The 17847-nt window shown below is 35.7% G+C and overlaps 1 protein-coding gene across 1 annotated transcript in view; it reads right to left on the bottom strand.

The window, feature by feature from the left end:
• The window catches only part of EYS (eyes shut homolog), a 1789541-nt gene that overhangs the window by 1118775 nt on the left and 652919 nt on the right, over window positions 1–17847 (bottom strand). Inside the window, 2 exon segments of the mRNA XM_062187220.1 lie at window positions 540–727; window positions 16920–16998. Of these exon segments, the coding sequence (XP_062043204.1) occupies window positions 540–727; window positions 16920–16998 (267 nt within the window).

Consider the following 17847-nt stretch of genomic DNA (forward strand, 5'->3'; position numbering starts at 1 on the left):
ATTCTCAAATGACCAATCAATTATATTATTACACAATCATAAAAAATAAAGGAAATGAAAATTTATCACTTAAGGAGTTTAAAATTATTCCATAAATAATTCATTAAAAATATAGTGAAAAATTATAACTCATATAAAAACTCATATTTTTAAAATGCATTAAGATCCTAGAAGACAGGTTTGGCAATAATGGAAATAAATCTGTGGCAAGGTATTACACTATACATGTGAAATATGTATAAATCATTTATTTAATTTTATATTGAAGAAAAGAATAAAAAAATCATTTCTAAAAGGGAGAGGAGGTATATAACATAAAATAAGGAATGATTAAAGTATGAAATCAAAATATGGGACTGTTATAAATATATGGTGCTCCAAAATATATGAGCTTTTTTATAACTGTCCACTTCAAAATTGTGATCACATATTTTTAAGATGAAACTTGGTATCTACATTTCAGAGTGCATTACTAATGGATGTTTAACAGCTTCTGCAAATGTATATTTGGTTAATTGCAAATGAATATATATACTTACCTACAGTCAAAATTGTGTTCTGGTCCATCAACACGAATCCCTCCATTCAGACAAAGGACTAAATTCATTTCAGGCTCAAAGCTTTTTTCACAATATGCACCTGTGTATCCAAGTGGGCAAATGCAGGTGAATCCATGTATTGACTCCTGACAGAAGCCTTCATTCATACAAGTAATTGAACTGCAGTCCTAAATTAAGAAATGGAACATAAATTTGAATTATTAATAGTGATGCCAGCCATTTTAGTTATAGCTTTATTAAAAACATTTTATGAAACTAGTATAAAGGCATGTCAGATATTTCCCTCTTCTATTGAGCAAATTACTTGCACATGAATGTAATTGGATTGCTATCTTTTATTATCAGAAATAATCTATCAAATAACTGTTACTGATTTTCCAGAAAAATAACTGAGCTTTATTAAAACATGTACCATACAAAGGGACGGCCTTTTGGTCTAGTATTTAAGATGCTAGCTATGATGCCCAGATGCCACATCAGAATGCCTGGGGTTTGACACCAGGCTCCTATTTCTAATCCTAGCTCTCTACCTATTCAAACTCTGGCAGGTAGCAAGTGATGGCACTGATGAATGGGTTCCTGAGACTCATGTGAGAGACCTGGATTTACTTTTGGTTCCTGGTTTTGGTCTCCTCCCAGTCCTTCTATGTGCATTTGGGGAGTGACCCAGTGGATGGGGACACTACCTATCTGTCTCTCCGTATGTCTGTCTGCCTCTCAAATAAATCAAGACAACTTAAAAGAATAAAAAGCAAGTACTAAGGTAGAGAATTCTCTACTTTATATATATATATATATATATATATATAAAATGTATAATAATATGATAATATGATATATAATACATATATATATATAATATGAAAATACCCCCTGTAGATAAAATCAGGAATCTGTTGACCCTTAATTTCAAAAATACTCATACATTCCAGTGTCTCTGGGACAGCCCATTTAAGTCTGCTGTCCTAGGGCAATGCTTAATGGTGCTTTCATTATCTTCCAATGGAATTCTCAGTAAATCATGAACTTGGAGCAAAATTTTATAATAGTTATATCTTTCTAATAAACTCCAACATTTATAATATTTGAGATCTAAATCTAATCATTTTAATTTTTTAAAATGTTGATTATAAAAAGGGAAGAGTTCATGTATTTCATATATAGTTTTGTTTTAAGCATATAATACCTCCTACCTTCCTCCCTCCATGCCATCCTTACTCATCTTTCCTTTGTTATTTTTTGTGATGACATACTTTCAATTACTTTATAGTCACAGACTTAATTAAATAACTCAACTAGTAGTGAATAGAAAGATCATTGCTTTTTATGAATATAGACATGGTTAAAATAAATAATTAAATATCAAAATGTCAATTTCACTCAACTACATTACATTTTTGTACTCTAAACATTAGTTACCACAAATCAGAGAAAACACATAATATTTGCCTTTTGAGGACTGGCTTACTTTACTGACCGTAATGGTCACCAACTGTATCCATTTTGTCATGAAAAACAGTATTTCACTGTCTTTTAATTACCCAGTTTTGCTCCTGCAATCTTCAATATTTACATCCAGCATTTCTGAAAATTACAGTCATAGAAGCACATGGGATTTTTGAGTGAGAGGAATCTGGATAATATGTGTCTCTTATTTTTTAAGTTTGAGACTATTTTTACAATCTAGTTTACTTACATAACCAATGATATTTTATTATAACTAAATTTGTATGAAAAATAATATCACCCACTTCACAAGGTTGCTCTCAAGCCAAATAAAATAAAAATACATGAATATGAAACATTTAGCACTGTGATTGCAACATGATACTTGTTCAGTAAATGTCATTTCCCTTCCCCTTACATTCTGAAGGCTAAAGGGCTTGCAAGATTTTTATTTAATCATTTGCCATTTGATTTGAAAATCAAATGTGTTTCTCTTTATAGTTAATTTCTACTATATTGTAACATGTACATCTTAAGTTTACAATAAATATATACCAGCATTTTCAAAACAGTGTTAATTGAAATGATTTGCACCTATAATCATGAGAAATTATTTATGGAAAGTCATGAAATTATTAGTAAAACTGTTATTTATTTATCTTCAATGTGTTATGTACCCAGAATTTCTTAATGAACATACACAAATTAGAGTAATTTGTGCTCTAGGGTCTCAAGTCAATATATCCTCAGGAATATATACAAATATGAAATATTTCTTTAACATTTTGCCCTGGCAAGTTATAATTTTTTATAATTATCATTAATTATTATAAATCAAAGCTTAAACTGACAAGGCCAATATGGAAGCCATTATATTCATAATATATATCCAGTGGAAAAGTACAGATTTATCAGGATTATCATATAGTTGCAATAATGTTATTTCCAGTATGAAATGGATTATGTTCCCTTGTGTATTCAAACCCAGGTCTTGCATGGAACCCATATGATGATCTTTTACTCAAGTGATAGAACTAGGTGCATGGTTTTTTTGTTTGCTTTTTTTTTTTTTTAAATTTTTGACAGGCAGAGTGGACAGTGAGAGAGAGAGACAGAGAGAAAGGTCTTTCTTTGCCGTTGGTTCATCCTCCAATGGCCACCGCGGCCCGCGCGCTGCAGCCGGTGCACCGCGCTGATCCGATGGCAGGAGCCAGGTGCTTCTCCTGGTCTCCCATGGGGAGCCAGGTGCTTCTCCTGGTCTCCCATGGGGTGCAGGACCCAAGCACTTGGGCCATCCTCCACTGCACTCCCTGGCCACAGCAGAGAGCTGGCCTGGAAGAGGGGCAACCGGGACAGAATCTGGAGCCCCGACCAGGACTAGAACCTGGTGTGCGGCGCCGCAAGGCGGAGGATTAGCCTGTTGAGCCACGGCTCGGCAAGCTGGTTTTGTTTTTAAAGCTTTATTTACTTGAGAGGCAAAGTTAGAGAGAGAGGGAGGGAGGGGGTGGAAAAGGGGATGGAAAGGGAGAGTGACAGAGGGGGAGAGAGAGGGTGAGAGAGAGAACTGACTTTTCATCTGCTGGATCAACTTCCCAAATGGCTGCAATGGCTAGCGCTGGGACAGGCTGAAACCTGGAGCCTGGAACCACATCTTGCTCTCCCACATGAGTGCAGGGGCCCAAGGACTTGTGCCATGACCTGGATCAGAAGCAGAGCATCCAGAACTTGAACCAATCCCTACATGGAATGCCAGCATCACTGGTGGTGACTTAAACCACTGTGCCACAATACTGGCCCCTGTTTTTAAAAACATGAATGCCATTCTGATAGTTACTCTAGCTATGGTGAAAATGTGAACTCCTATGATCACAAAGGACACTTAGCTGTCGTCCTGTAGATATTGCTAATTTATAGGATGTAAATGCAGAATTTCAAAGGAATTGCATGGAAATGTTTCCCTCTTAGCCTCATGGCTGGATAAATAATGCTTTATTATAAACAATTACATAAACTAATTGGATTACAGCTCCCATAGGAAGAAAGGGATAGTTTTTCGACTGCCAAGAATTCTGCCTCTAGGGTTCATAAGAATATTTTACTAATTTAATTAGAAGGCTTAATGGGAAATACAAAAGTAATTCTTTTTCAGAGAAAATCAAATTGTCATTCAAAGTTCTTGACCCTTGTATTTCAAATATTGAGGAAGATGCCTTTCCTTTTGTTCATCATTTATTTTACTTTGTTATCTTCAATTTAATATAATAAAGTACATGCCAGGAAGATCACTAACATAATTTCAGAAAATAAAAGAATTAATAAAGCTATTTAAGAGAGTAATAGAAGCTAAGGAGGGATGCAGTAGACAACTGAACTAGACTCCAGCACTATATCCATTCAACATGTACTCACAATGTCATGCCAGGAAATGCAGAGGGGTGTGAAAGTAACTGAGCAGTGATATATTCATTGTGTAATTCTTTGAGAAAAATGATAGCTGGGTTGGTAAGTAAATGTGACAGTTATCTTGTTGACTGAGATAGCTGTACTCTGAGGGATGTGGTGTGATCCAAATGATCTTATGATTGCTGAACTGCTGTGAAAAATAGAAAGCTACTTCCTGAGAACATCTTTATCATAGTATGTTTCTCATAATACTATGTGTTATATTTATTTATTTTTTTAAACAATGGCATTTTAAAGTAGTGGACTATTTCCTTCAAATAAGATCTTGCAGAAACAAAATGCATTTTTTAACTTTTTAAATTTATATATATATATATATATATAAAGAGAATATATTTTATGCATTTCATATATACAGTTTTAATAACATAATGTTACTTCCCACACAGCCTTCCTCCCTCATTCCTACACTTCCTCTATCTTCCTTGCTTATGTTATTTAATTTTTGCAATCCAGTCACTCAACTTACTATATAATCTCATGATCAATCCTCCATTAAAGAATTCAACAAGTAGCAAATAGAAAAACCACTGTTCCCCAGGAGTATAAATAAGAGCTATAAACATTCAATTTCACTCATAGACATTACATTTTTGTATTCTATTTATTAGTTACCACAAACATATGATATTTATCTTTTGGGGACTGGCTTATTTCACTAAGCATAATCGACTGAAATGGTATCCAATTTATTGTGAAAGACAGGATTTCATTATTTTTTTATGGATGAGTAGTATTCGATCATGTATATAAACCACAATTTCTTTATCAGTCACCAGATGATGGACATCTGGGTTGATTCCGTATCTTAAATATCGTGAATTGAACTGCTATGAACATGGAGGTACAGATAACTTCTTCATTTGCTGAATTCATTCCTTTAGGAAAAATTCCCAGGAGTAAGATGGCTGAGTTATACGGTAGATCTATTTTCAGATTTCTATGGAACATCCACACTGTCTTCCATGATGGTTGTACTACTTTACATTGCCAATTTATAGTATTAAATTTATAGTATTAAAGTAGCTTTTATTAACTCCTTACAAGCATTTGTAATTTTTTGATTTCTGAATGAGAGTCATTCTAATTGGGGTGAGGTGAAATATTGTGGTTTTATTTGCATTACCTTGATGGCTAGTGATCCTGAGCATCTTTTCAAGTTTCTATTGAACACTAGTATTTCAGCCTGTGAAAAATGCCTGCTCATATACTTAGCCCATTTCTTTTTTTTTAAAAAAAGATTTTATTTATTTATTTGACAGGTAGAGTTACAGACAGTGAGAGAGAGAGAGAGAGAGAGAGAGAGAGAAAGGTCTTCCTTTTCCATTGGTTCACCCCCCACATGGCTGCTGTGGCCGGAACTGTGCCGATCCGAAGCCAGGAGCAAGGTGCCTCTTCCTGGTTTCCCATGTGGGTGCAGGCGCCCAAGCACCAGGGCCATCCTCCACTGCCTTCCCGGGCCACAGCAGAGAGCTGAACTGGGACTGAAGCAGCCGGGACTAGAACCCAGTGCCCATATGGGATGCTGGCACTGCAGGCAGAGGATTAACCAAGTGAGCCATTCAGCCAGCCTCAAGCCCATTTCTTTTTTCAAAAAAAAAATATATTTTTTTAAGTTTTCTTAACCCATTTCTCAACTGGATTGTTTGTTCAATTGTTGCTGAGTTTCTTGGCCTCCTTATATATTCTAGATATCAATGCTTTATCAGATATATAAATTGCAAATATTTTCTCCCATTCTTTTGGCAGCCTAAGAGGTCAATTCAACAGGAAAGATGTGACAATAGTGATCATCTTAATTCCAAAGCCAGAAAAAGATATAATGAGAAAGAGAACTATAGACCAATATTCCTAACGAACAAAAATGCAAAAATCTTCAACAAAATACTAGCTAATTTAACCAAACAATACATCAAAAAGATCATTCACCTGGACCAAGTGGAATTTATCCCTAGGATCAAGGATGTTTATTTATATATATCAATAAACATGATACATGACATTAATGAACTGAATAAAAACAATCTGATTATCTCAAAAGATGAAGGGAAAGCATTTGATAAAATACAACATCCTTTCATGATAAAAACATTAAGCAAATTGGATATAGAAAGAACATACTTCAACTTCATCAAGGAAATATGTGACAAACCCACTGCCAGCATCATATTGTATGAAGAAACTTAGAATTATTTTCTCTAATATCTGGAACCAGCCAAAGATGCCCACTCTCATCGTTAATTTCAATACAGTTCAGGAAGTTTTAGCCAGGCCATTAGGCAATAAAAAGAAACCAAAGGGATAGTAATGGGAAAGGAGAAAATCAAATTATTCTTGTTTGCAGATGATATGGTCCTATTCAAAGGGTAACCAAAAGGCTCTATATGAGATTATTGGAACTCATAAGAAAGTTTGGCAAAGTTGCAAGACATAAAATTAACATACAGAAATCAATAGTATTTGTATATGCAAACCATGCCATGGATGAGAAAGAACTTGCTTATCTATTCACAATAGCTACAAAAATTTTTAAATACCTTGGGATAAACTTAAACAATGATATGAAAGATCTCTATAATGAAAAGTGTAAAACATTAAGAAATAGAACAATACACAAAAAATGGAAAAAGCTTCCATGTTCATGGAATAGAAGAATTAATATCCTCAAGATACCAAACTAACCTAAAGCAATTCACAGATTCAATGTGGTCCCAAGAACACTCTTATCAGATCTAGAAAAAAGTGCCCTCAAATTCATATAGAAACACAAGCGCCAAATAGCTAAAGCATTCTTAAACAATACAAAGTTTGAGGAATCAAAATACCAGATTTCAAGACATATTACAGGGCAGTTACAATCAAAACAGTCTGGTAATGGCACACTAAACATGTGGACGAATGGAACTGATTAGGAACTGCAGAAATTAATCCACACATCTGCAACCAACTAACAAAGGAGCTAAAATCACTCCCTGGATAAAGGACAATCTCTTCAACAAATGATGTCTGGAAAATTGGATCTCTGCATGCAGAAGGGAGAACAAGACCCCTACCTTATACCCTATGACAAGTCAACTCACAGTGGATCAATTCAAAACCTAAAACCTGAAACTATCAAATTTCTAGAGGAAAACAGAGAGGAAGGAAACACAGCAAGACATAGGCAAAGACTTCTTAGAAAAGACTTCAAAAGCACAGGCAATTAAAGCAAAAATAGACAAATGGGATTACATCAAGCTAAGAAGCTTATGTAGAGCAGAAAAAACACTCAACAAAGTGAAGAGGCAACTGACAATTGGAGAAAATATTTGCAAACTGTACATCTGAGAAAAACAATGCCTTTAAAAATGATACCTAGGAATTGTTATAGTGAAGTGAAGAAACAGGATATGATATTCATTATACCCTATCATCTGTACTACATGGTAAACTTCACAGAATTATCTGAACTTCCTGTAGCTCCATTAATATACCCTAGTGTTTCTTAAACTTAAGTTTCATATGAATATCCAGGGTCATTCTTTAGATTGCATAATCAAACACTGTAGGTTGCAGGCTTGAGTTTCTCTATTTCTATCAATCCCATCGGTGATCCTTATGTTATTAGTCCATGGACTAGACATTGGCCAGCAAGAATCTCTTCCATCTGTACTATTTAATTCACAGAGCATAAGGGCACTGGTATAGGTCACTAAGGTCTTAAGCAGGATTGTAACAGAATGAAACCACATAGACACTAAATGCCCATAATTCCAACTTAAGGCTCATTGTAGCACAGTCTTGATTTCTCTCTTACAAAATGCTTTGGCTACAGAGTTTGTACATATGATAACCTACATGGTAAAGACTAACTATACCTTAAGATTCATCCTTGTATAATATCCACTTACTGTTTTTTCTTCTATCTAAACTTACATGATTGAATATGGAAGTGAAGTAGCTAAAACAGGAAAGATTTTGTTTGAGTCTCAGATTAATCTTTTGTTACAATTTCAGACTATTTTATAAAGAAAAGATTATAAAATATCAAAGTTGTGATTCTTGAAAGGAAACTTTTTTTATGTTTTTATTGAAAGTGTTCCTGGCAGAAATTCTGGGAAAGAAGACCATTAAAAAGCAGAAAAACAAAACCATTGTCCCAGAATCATCTTCGGATGCAAAAGCAAATGAAACACTAGAAAGAAAGTATATAAGGGATGGAGCTACAAATAATGCCAAATTCATGACACCAACTTTCTAATTTTGAAAGGTATATAGAATTTTAAAAACATCCTTAAAAATTGTAACATTTAATAAACACACTTATTTCCTCAAGTTAAGAAAAAAAGTGTTGCAGGAGATATCTACAATGTCTCATTTTATGTGTCAACTTGACTGGTCATGGAGTACCCATATTAAACAATATTTCTAGAAGTGTCTATGATAATATTCATGGATGACAAAGGCATTTGGAATAAAGCAGGTTACCAGCCCAAATTACATAAGTACATTGAGAGCCTGACAAAACACAAGGCAGAAGAAGGAGGAATTTACTCCTTTTTACCCTTTCTCTGTTTAAGCTGAGATGTCTCATCTTATCTTCTCTGGGCCTCAGATTGGGCTTTACACATCTCCTTTGGTATTCAGGCCTTGAGTGATACCACTGGTTGTATTTCTTTCAAGAATCCTAATTCAACATCTTTTATTTTTATTTATTTTTTTTAATTTGAAAGAGAGACACAGAGAGGTCACCATCCATCAATTTATTACCTACATGGACACAACAGCTAAGCTAGGCCACACCAAAGCTGGGAGTTGAGAACTTAGTGCAGATCAAGTACTGAAAAAGATTGAGAACACTTTGAATAGATATTATTAAGGAATATGTGTAGCATTGTGATGGTGCTGGTGATCAAGAGGGGCTTGGAAAATAAATATAAATGCTCTTTATCCTCTCAACTCCCATTTGGTTCTTCTGATTTATGGGTAGGCTCACTTTTAAGCCTCAGTAGTGATCAAGATCTGTCCCTAACCTACAGACTCAAGAGTTATAGGACAGGGCAAATAGTGCGATAGAGAAACAAGTATCTGGGAGAACATACTGTCACTGTCACTTAAATAAATGATACAAATACCTTGAAGTAATAGTCCTATTTTCCAAAATACATTATTAGGAAATGAGTCTTAATAAACATACAAGCATAGTATGTTTATTAGGAATATTTTATTTATTTATTAGGGAAGGAATACTGAAGGCCAAAAGGAAGCAAGCATAGACAAATCAGCAAGACGAAGTCTTAAAAGCACTACTGATTATTTTCTGCTGTGAAATAGAGTATGCTTAACTGAAACTTTTGTATCTCATCTATTAAAGTAAATTTAAGACCAATACACATAAAATATCTTGAATATCCAAGAGGAGGGTACTGATTAGATAAACATTGGAACACCCACACAATAGAATACTAGCAAAAATAAATTAGAACCAGATATAATACTGTGGAATCATCTGCAATGGTAGAGAAAATGAAAAAGCAGCCTATATTTCATACGTGTAATAAATGTTCTCCCTTGTGAGATATTACTTATGTTAAAGACCAAGGGAGTGTCCTAGTGGTTTTTCTACTTATTGCTTGTTGAATTCTTTATTTAGTGGAAGGTTAGACTTGTGATTATAAAGAAAACTGAAAGTATGGCATTGTAAAGATTAAACTAAAAATAAGAAAATGAGGAGGTAGGGGTGAGGGAGTGACAAAGGGTAAGGCAGGAAGTATCATTATGCTTTTAAAAGTGTATATATGAAATATGTGAAGTTTGTTCTCCTTTTATATGCAAAAAAATTAAAATCCTAAAAAAATGCATAGTATCTTTTTCAGAGTTCTTGTTTATTGCATTTGGCATGTTTTGAGGCCTGAGTACCTCTGAAAAAGTAAATAAAGACCAAATAACAGAAATGGATAGATGCTAGATGCTCTCTAAAAAGATTTGTGGGAAATAGTCGACCATTTGGTGAGGAGATGATTTCAACTCAAATCTTACCTGAATAGCAAATAGAGGAGCAAGTGGATTACAAGTAGAAATAAGATGAGAAAAATACTAGGATTTCTTGATATGTTTCTTTTAATCTTGGTAACAACAGATACTTTAGAATTTTGTGATTCAGTAAATTGAGATACACACAAAAAAAAACACCTTTGGAATGTCAGATCCTCTGTATACTAATAAATAATGTTAAAAATATAAAGTGCATTACTATTAATGGCTGATCTGTACAGTGATCTGCCCTCAAGGAGACCCAACAGGCCAGTCCACTGCAGTGGCTTTCAAGGTGGTAAGCCTGGGCTTCAGCAGAAGTCAGCTTGTGAAGAGCCCTGGCAGTTCTGCCAAGAGTTGGATCACTGGAAATGGACCTGGCCTGGAGTCGAAGGATGCCCAGGTCAGAGCCACAGATCTTATTGGCTCTAAGCTGAAAAGCCCTTCACTCAGCCCAACTTCCAAAGTGACCACTGCAGCTGAGGGGATGGTCAAGTAGGGTGAACAACATTGCAGGCAGAACTGTAAATTTCTTGTTAGAGATGCCACCTGCCTTTACCTGGCCAGCTCTCCTCCCAGGCCAGCCAAGTAATGAAAGTCAACAGAGTGCCTTCCCCTAGGAGGTTCACACCTCCCTTAGGATATACCCCATGTGAAGAGATAGATAGGTCTGGGCCTCTGAATTTACAAGGCCTAAAGCCCACCAGATTATTATCAAGCCCCTTCTATCAGGTTCTATTTGCCTCTCAATCAGAAAAATTACTTGTAGCTTAGACAGAACCTTTCTTAGCTCCTCTAATAATGACTCTGTCCTTTGTTCTAGGCCCTGTCTAGTGCACTTGAGCCTCATTCCTTTGTAATCATAACCTCTACTCTACCACCAATGGCTCTACTCCTAACCTGTGTGTACTGATGGTCCTCTTCCCCCACTTAATGCTGTATATTTGTTCAAACCTGGTAAATGCCACTCTTAGGATCATTGGTTACTATCCTCACTCTGTCTTTTATGACCTTGTCTAAATATGATCAGAGTTGGTAAACTTGGAAGCTTCCATAGCCTTGGCAACTCATGACGACAGCCTAGGGTGGTTACTGGCGCCATAAACTAGAGTGTCAATTTGTTGGGTCAACAACAGGAGCCACTGTGCACTTGCTCCTCATGTGGGATCTCTGTCCTTCATGTGCTGTACATTGTGATTTAATGCTATAACTAGTACTCAAACAGTATGTTTCACTTTGTGTTTCTATGTGGGTGCAAACTGTTGAAATCTTTATACTAAATTGATCTTCTGTATATAAAGAGAATTGAAAATGAATCTTGATGCAAATGGAAGGGGAGAGGGAGCGGGAGAGGGGAGGGTTGCGGGTGGGAGGGAAGTTATGGGAGGGGGAAGCCATTGTAATCCATAAGCTGTACACTGGAAATTTATATTCATTAGATAAATGTTAAAAAAATATAAAGTGCATATAATACACATGGTAGACAAAATTGATAATCATTTTTATTTTTTTTATTTTTATTTTTTTTTATTTTTGACAGGCAGAGTGGACAGTGAGAGAGAGAGACAGAGAGAAAGGTCTTCCATTTGCCGTTGGTTCACCCTCCAATGGCCGCCACGGCCAGCGCGCTGCGGCCGGCGCACCGCGCTGTTCCGATGGCAGGAGCCAGGTGCTTCTCCTGGTCTCCCATGGAGTGCAGAGCCCAAACACTTGGGCCATCCTCCACTGCACTCCCTGGCCACAGCAGAGAGCTGGCCTGGAAGAGGGGCAACCGGGACAGGATCGGTGCCCCGACCGGGACTAGAACCCGGTGTGCCGGCGCCGCAAGGCGGAGGATTAGCCTGTTGAGCCACGGCGCCGGCCGATAATCATTTTCTAAAATTTTTATTAAAATTTATTTTAAAGGCAGAGATACAGAGAGAAATATACCATCCATTGATTGACGCCCAAAATGTCTGTAACCAGTGGTGCTGTGCCTAGTTGGAGGCTGAAGCCAGGAACTAAATCCAGATCTCCAAGATGTGTGCCAGGGACTCAGCTACTTGAACCAGCCTCTGCTCCCTCGAAAAATGTGCATTAGCAAAAGGCTGGACACATGAGTAGAGTTGAGAAGTCAAACCTATGCCTCTGACATGCGATTCGAGAAACTCAAAGTTAACAATTGTGTCAAACACTAGTCCTTCCAAAATACATATAATTTTATCATACAAAAAGCCCTATCATGCAGCTAATTTTGCATGAGAAAAATGAAGGCCATTTTTCTCAGTGCTCTCAAATTGAAAGATAAGTAGATACTTTCTAGGCTACTCTACTCTCTTGCTTATGTGTATATGGACTTGTATGTACACAAAAAATAGTAAATGCATTTTTCACTACCCAAGGTATTTCTTCCATGGTCTGTCAAGTTTATTTTTCCCTATTATTAATTCCAATTTTCAGAACTTAGCTCAAATTGTCAACTTTACAAAAACAAAAATCAATTTTATGAATTTCTGCTTCCAGCTCTTCAATAAACTATGCTTTTTCCCTTCCCAATCAGGTTCCCTTGTAACACTGTGCCTCATAAGGACCCCTCTTAATTGGTACTGTTCAAGCATCTCCACTGTTCTTATCTCTGTAGCCTGGAAGACATATTGGGATTTTGGTTCTTGAATGTCCTGCAGAAGCTGTTAACCTAGGCATTGCAGCATAGAGAAGATGAAGATAAATAGGTCAACTAATAAATAAGAGAGAAAATGGATGCTGCTGCTGATGATAGAGAGAAAGACACAGAGAGAGAAAGAGAGAACACATTCAAGTGGAAATGAAAGCAAAGGAGATGTGTCTGATAATTACGGTATTTTGTTTTCTTGTAGATATTTGATCTTTTCAGAATAAATGACCAAAAGGTACATTTATAGTGCACTTAACATATTAGTAAAAAACGATGTTTTAAATATTGCTTCACTGAATCATAAGTGACCATTTACCCTTCTTTCGCCACATCATGGACATGATTGTTAATCTCTTTGTCTTATTAATTTCTATCTATGAATATCTATTAATCACTATCTTCAATAAAAATAGTATATGCATATGCACATAATCTATATTTGAAGGGAATGTGGCAAAATGTTTAAAAATAAATTTTAAAACTAAAAAAAGAAATATAATTAAAAGAAATAGAAAAATTCCATTGCACTAAAGTAATTAATAAGATAATACTGATGCATGGAATTAAAAAAATCAGAGAAACAGAATGATCCCCAAACTGATAGATTTAGTGTATAAAAAGTGAAGCATCTCAAATCAAAAGAGAAATAATAGCCATATTTGTAGAAGTTATTGGGAAATTTTATTATATTTCTTTGAAACATTAAATTAAATTCCTTTTATCAATTATAACAAAATATTCAGTATGGGTTTAAACACTAAACAGCAATGTTTAACATAAAGTTGTAGCATATGAGAGTAAGAAAATATATTAAAGATTATTGTAGGGGGATGGCACTGTGGCATAGGAGGTAAAGCCACCGCCTGCAGTGTTGGTATCCTAAATGGGCACTGGTTCGAGTCCCGGCTGCTCCACTTCCTATTCAGCTCTTTGCTATGGCCTGGGAGGGAAGTGGAGAATGGCTCAAGCCATTGGGCCCCTGCACCCTCGTGGGAGACCCGGAGGAAACTCCTCGCTCCTGGATTCGGATTGGCGCAGCTCTGGCCATTGCAGCCAATTGGAGTGGACCAGTGGATGGAAAACCTCTCTCTCTCTCTCTGCCTCTCCTTCTTTCTCTGTGTAATTCTGATTTTCAAGTAAAATAAATAAATCTTTAAAAAAGGAAAAAAAAAGATTATTGTATAAAGGGATTTTCTAAGGAAATATGCAGATCCCAGTGTCCCAAAAGAGGGAAAGTGGATACATGTACAATGTAGAAATTGAATAAAAATGTTCTAAAGATTTACAAATTGCTAGAACCTAGTAGATTTCATTTTTACTTAATCCATATAAACCAAAAAAGAAAAGCGAAAGAAAGTCAAAACAATGCATTTCAGGCCAAAGACTATAAATGAAGGAACAAAGAGATACAAATGGTAAGCGATCTTAGGGAAAAGTGCTAAATCTTGGTAGAAACCTGGGGAAATATAAATTAAATTCACAACATGATGCATTTTTCATCAAATTAGTAAAACTTTATTAAAAAATGAGTTAATTTAATAGGATCCAGGGTAGCTGGCATGCTTAAACTCTCATTAAGTAACTGTTTTTTCAACATTTATTTGGAACACTTTGTAGCTATTAGAAAGATTGAGTCAGGATCCTATGAATTTTAATGGAATAGTTCTTAAGATACACTAAGTAAAACAAAGTCATTTAGTAATGAGGGTAATGAGCTTGCATTTATATTTAAATAAAAATGTTTGGAAAATCATCTAGAAACATACAGGTAGATTATTTTTTAAGATTTATTTATTTATTTGAAAGGCCGAATTATAGAGAGGCAGAGACAGAAAGAGAGAGAAGTCTTCCATTCACTGATTCACCCTCAAAATGGCTGCAATTGCTGGAGCTGGGCCCATCTAAAGCCAGGACCAGGAGCTCTTTCTGGGTCTCTCACGTGGGTGCAGGGGCCCAAGGACTTGAGCCATCTTCCACTGCTTTCCCAGGCCATAGCAGAGAATAGGATCAGAAGTGTAGCAGCCAGGACTTGAACCAGAGCCCATATGGGATACCAGCACTGCAGGAGGTGGCTTTACCTGTTATGCCACAGCACTGTCCCCCATATAGATTTTTAACAAATGTTCTCACAATATTGGAAGTGTAGAAGACTATGCATATATACATATATATGTCAAACATACTACTCACTGATACCTAACTAAAAAGAAGAAAATAATATTTATATTTTCTAGAAATACAATTTTAGGGAGTAGCACAGGCAATACATATAATATTATATGCAACTAGAACAGAATGTCTCATTCATTCTTGAGATATTATTAATTATATTCCCTTTCCAATTAAATGCAGTTTTTAATATCTATAACCAAAAACATAGTGTCAATAGATAATTAAGTTTTTTAAAATTATTGTTTCAAAAATGCGCTATTTGATTAATATGCATTATCTCATTTAATTCTTACAATAATGTACAAGTTAGTTACTTTGTTGTGCTCATTTAATAGCTAAAGCTTAACTTCAAAATACAATTAATTTGTTCAAGAACACATAACAAGTAAGTAGCAGTATAAATACTCAAACTCAGTTCTCTCTGGGTTTATTACTGTACTCTATTACTCCTGCTGAAAGGGCCATTTATTGAGTATCGATATCTCATGTGCAGCTTCACAGAACAACCTATGATGTAGAAACGTTTTTCCTTCACAAATGAGGAAGAGGGTATCACCCAATGATTTAAATTCAATATCAATGGTTTCACAATGCCAAAAGCAGTGTTTAGACCCTATGCTTGCTTTCTTTACCATGTCACTATTACTTACAATCAAGATGGATTTGGAAAACATGCCCATTATTCCAGAAAGGCTTGTGATATTGGTAACCATCAAGAATAGTTACAGTCTTCAGGCAATCAACATTTCTGCATTGGTAAGGAAATTGACACCCATAAAATACCATGTGTGTCAATCAAACCATTACAGATTCCTGAAGATTGGAAGAAAGATCCTGTATTACAGGTAATGCCCATTTCTTGGCACATCCATCCATTTATTTTCTCCCTGTGTTTCTGGATCAATTTAATCATACTTTATCTCTACAGATCCACAAACATATCTGTGACTTTACACCAGGGAGGAGAAGGTGAATTTAAAGCATAAACCACCTGAGCTCCCATTGAAAATGGCCACTCTCAGGGTTTAGTACAAGGAAGGCTCTGGATTGTAGAAGTTTAAATATCAAGACATGAAAGGGGACTGGTATTATGGTGCAGCAGGTTAAGCCACTGCCTGTGATACAGCTTCACAAATGGAATCATCAGTTAAATCCTGGCCACTCTGCTTCCCATACAGCTCCCTTCTAGTGTCCTGGGACAAGTGGCACATAATGATTCAAGCATTTCAATCCGTGACTCCCATATAGGGAACCTGGTTGGAGTTCCAGGCTCCTGGTTTCAAGCTGGTCCAGCCACTGCAGCTATTTGAGGAATAAACTAGCAGATTGAAGATAGCTCTTCTTTTATGTCTCTCTCTCTTTCACATACACCACTCTCACTGCAGCTTTCAAGTAAATAAAAATAAAATTTTAAAGACATGAAGAGGGGAAGAGTGAGAAAAGATTGCTTTCTTCTTTTGTTTTTAGCAGCTGAGGAATTCCACGGAAGAAAAGTGAGCGAATAGTTTTATCATCAATATCTGTTGAAGAAATGGCTCTGAAACCCACAAAAAAATCGGCTTGACTTTTAAATATCTTTTGTCATGTAAATTTAATAAAATTATAAAACTTACAGTAATCTTGACCTCACATCTTGTGCTAGTCCATTCTGCATCACATAAACATTGATATGCATTGATGAGATCTATGCACCTGAAAGAGAATTAGAATTAAAGTTTTAAGCAAGTAGACATTAAAGCATAGCTTCAAAGAAACTTTTGCTACTTTAAAATATTCTTTTCTAGTTCAGGTGATAAAAACCTCACACTCCCATGAGCAATAGAACACAGAGTCTATTCTTGGTATCTTATCCTTGAAGGTGACTGGACTGAAGAAATTGATCAATTTTCATTTTGCCATCTTCCCCTTGGCAATGGAAAGAAGGAAGAGTTCTGAAAGATAAAAAGTGTATCTAGGGCTTATGTAGGAAACTGAAGTCAGCTCTGGCCAAACTGAATCCTTAATCCTCCCTTTTCTGTTCACAAAGTCAGTAGAAGGACTAGAGAAGAAAAAAATAATGCAGCTGGATGCATGGTGTATGTATGATACATTCTCCTTTGCCACCCTAATACTTTTGTATAAACTAATATTCTGTCCATGAGTTATTATCCTGTTCTGTAGTTATAAAATATCTTACATGCACATCGAGATCTAAGAATCAATCTACTTAGTAACATTTCAAATACTGAGTATGTGGTGTTATCTCTTTGCAGAGCAAATAATAGAATGTCTCATAATCCAGCCTGGTATTTCTATTACGATGAGCAGTTATCTTTAAGTATATTAAAGTCTAATTAATCCACATTTACTGAAAATTGCTTTATACTAATGAACAGAAATAAAAGAAGGGCAGAGATAATGTATCAGTACATTGCAATAGCTAAAACAGACAACATCTGTCATCTTAACTGTACTTAGCTCATTTTATGAAAGAATATAATTAAAATTATCTTTATCAACTTTCCCTTGACATTAAGTCTTAAATATCGTGAGTTAAGTATA

This window comes from Lepus europaeus, chromosome 3 (assembly GCF_033115175.1).
Source record: "Lepus europaeus isolate LE1 chromosome 3, mLepTim1.pri, whole genome shotgun sequence".
Lineage (NCBI taxonomy): Eukaryota > Metazoa > Chordata > Mammalia > Lagomorpha > Leporidae > Lepus > Lepus europaeus.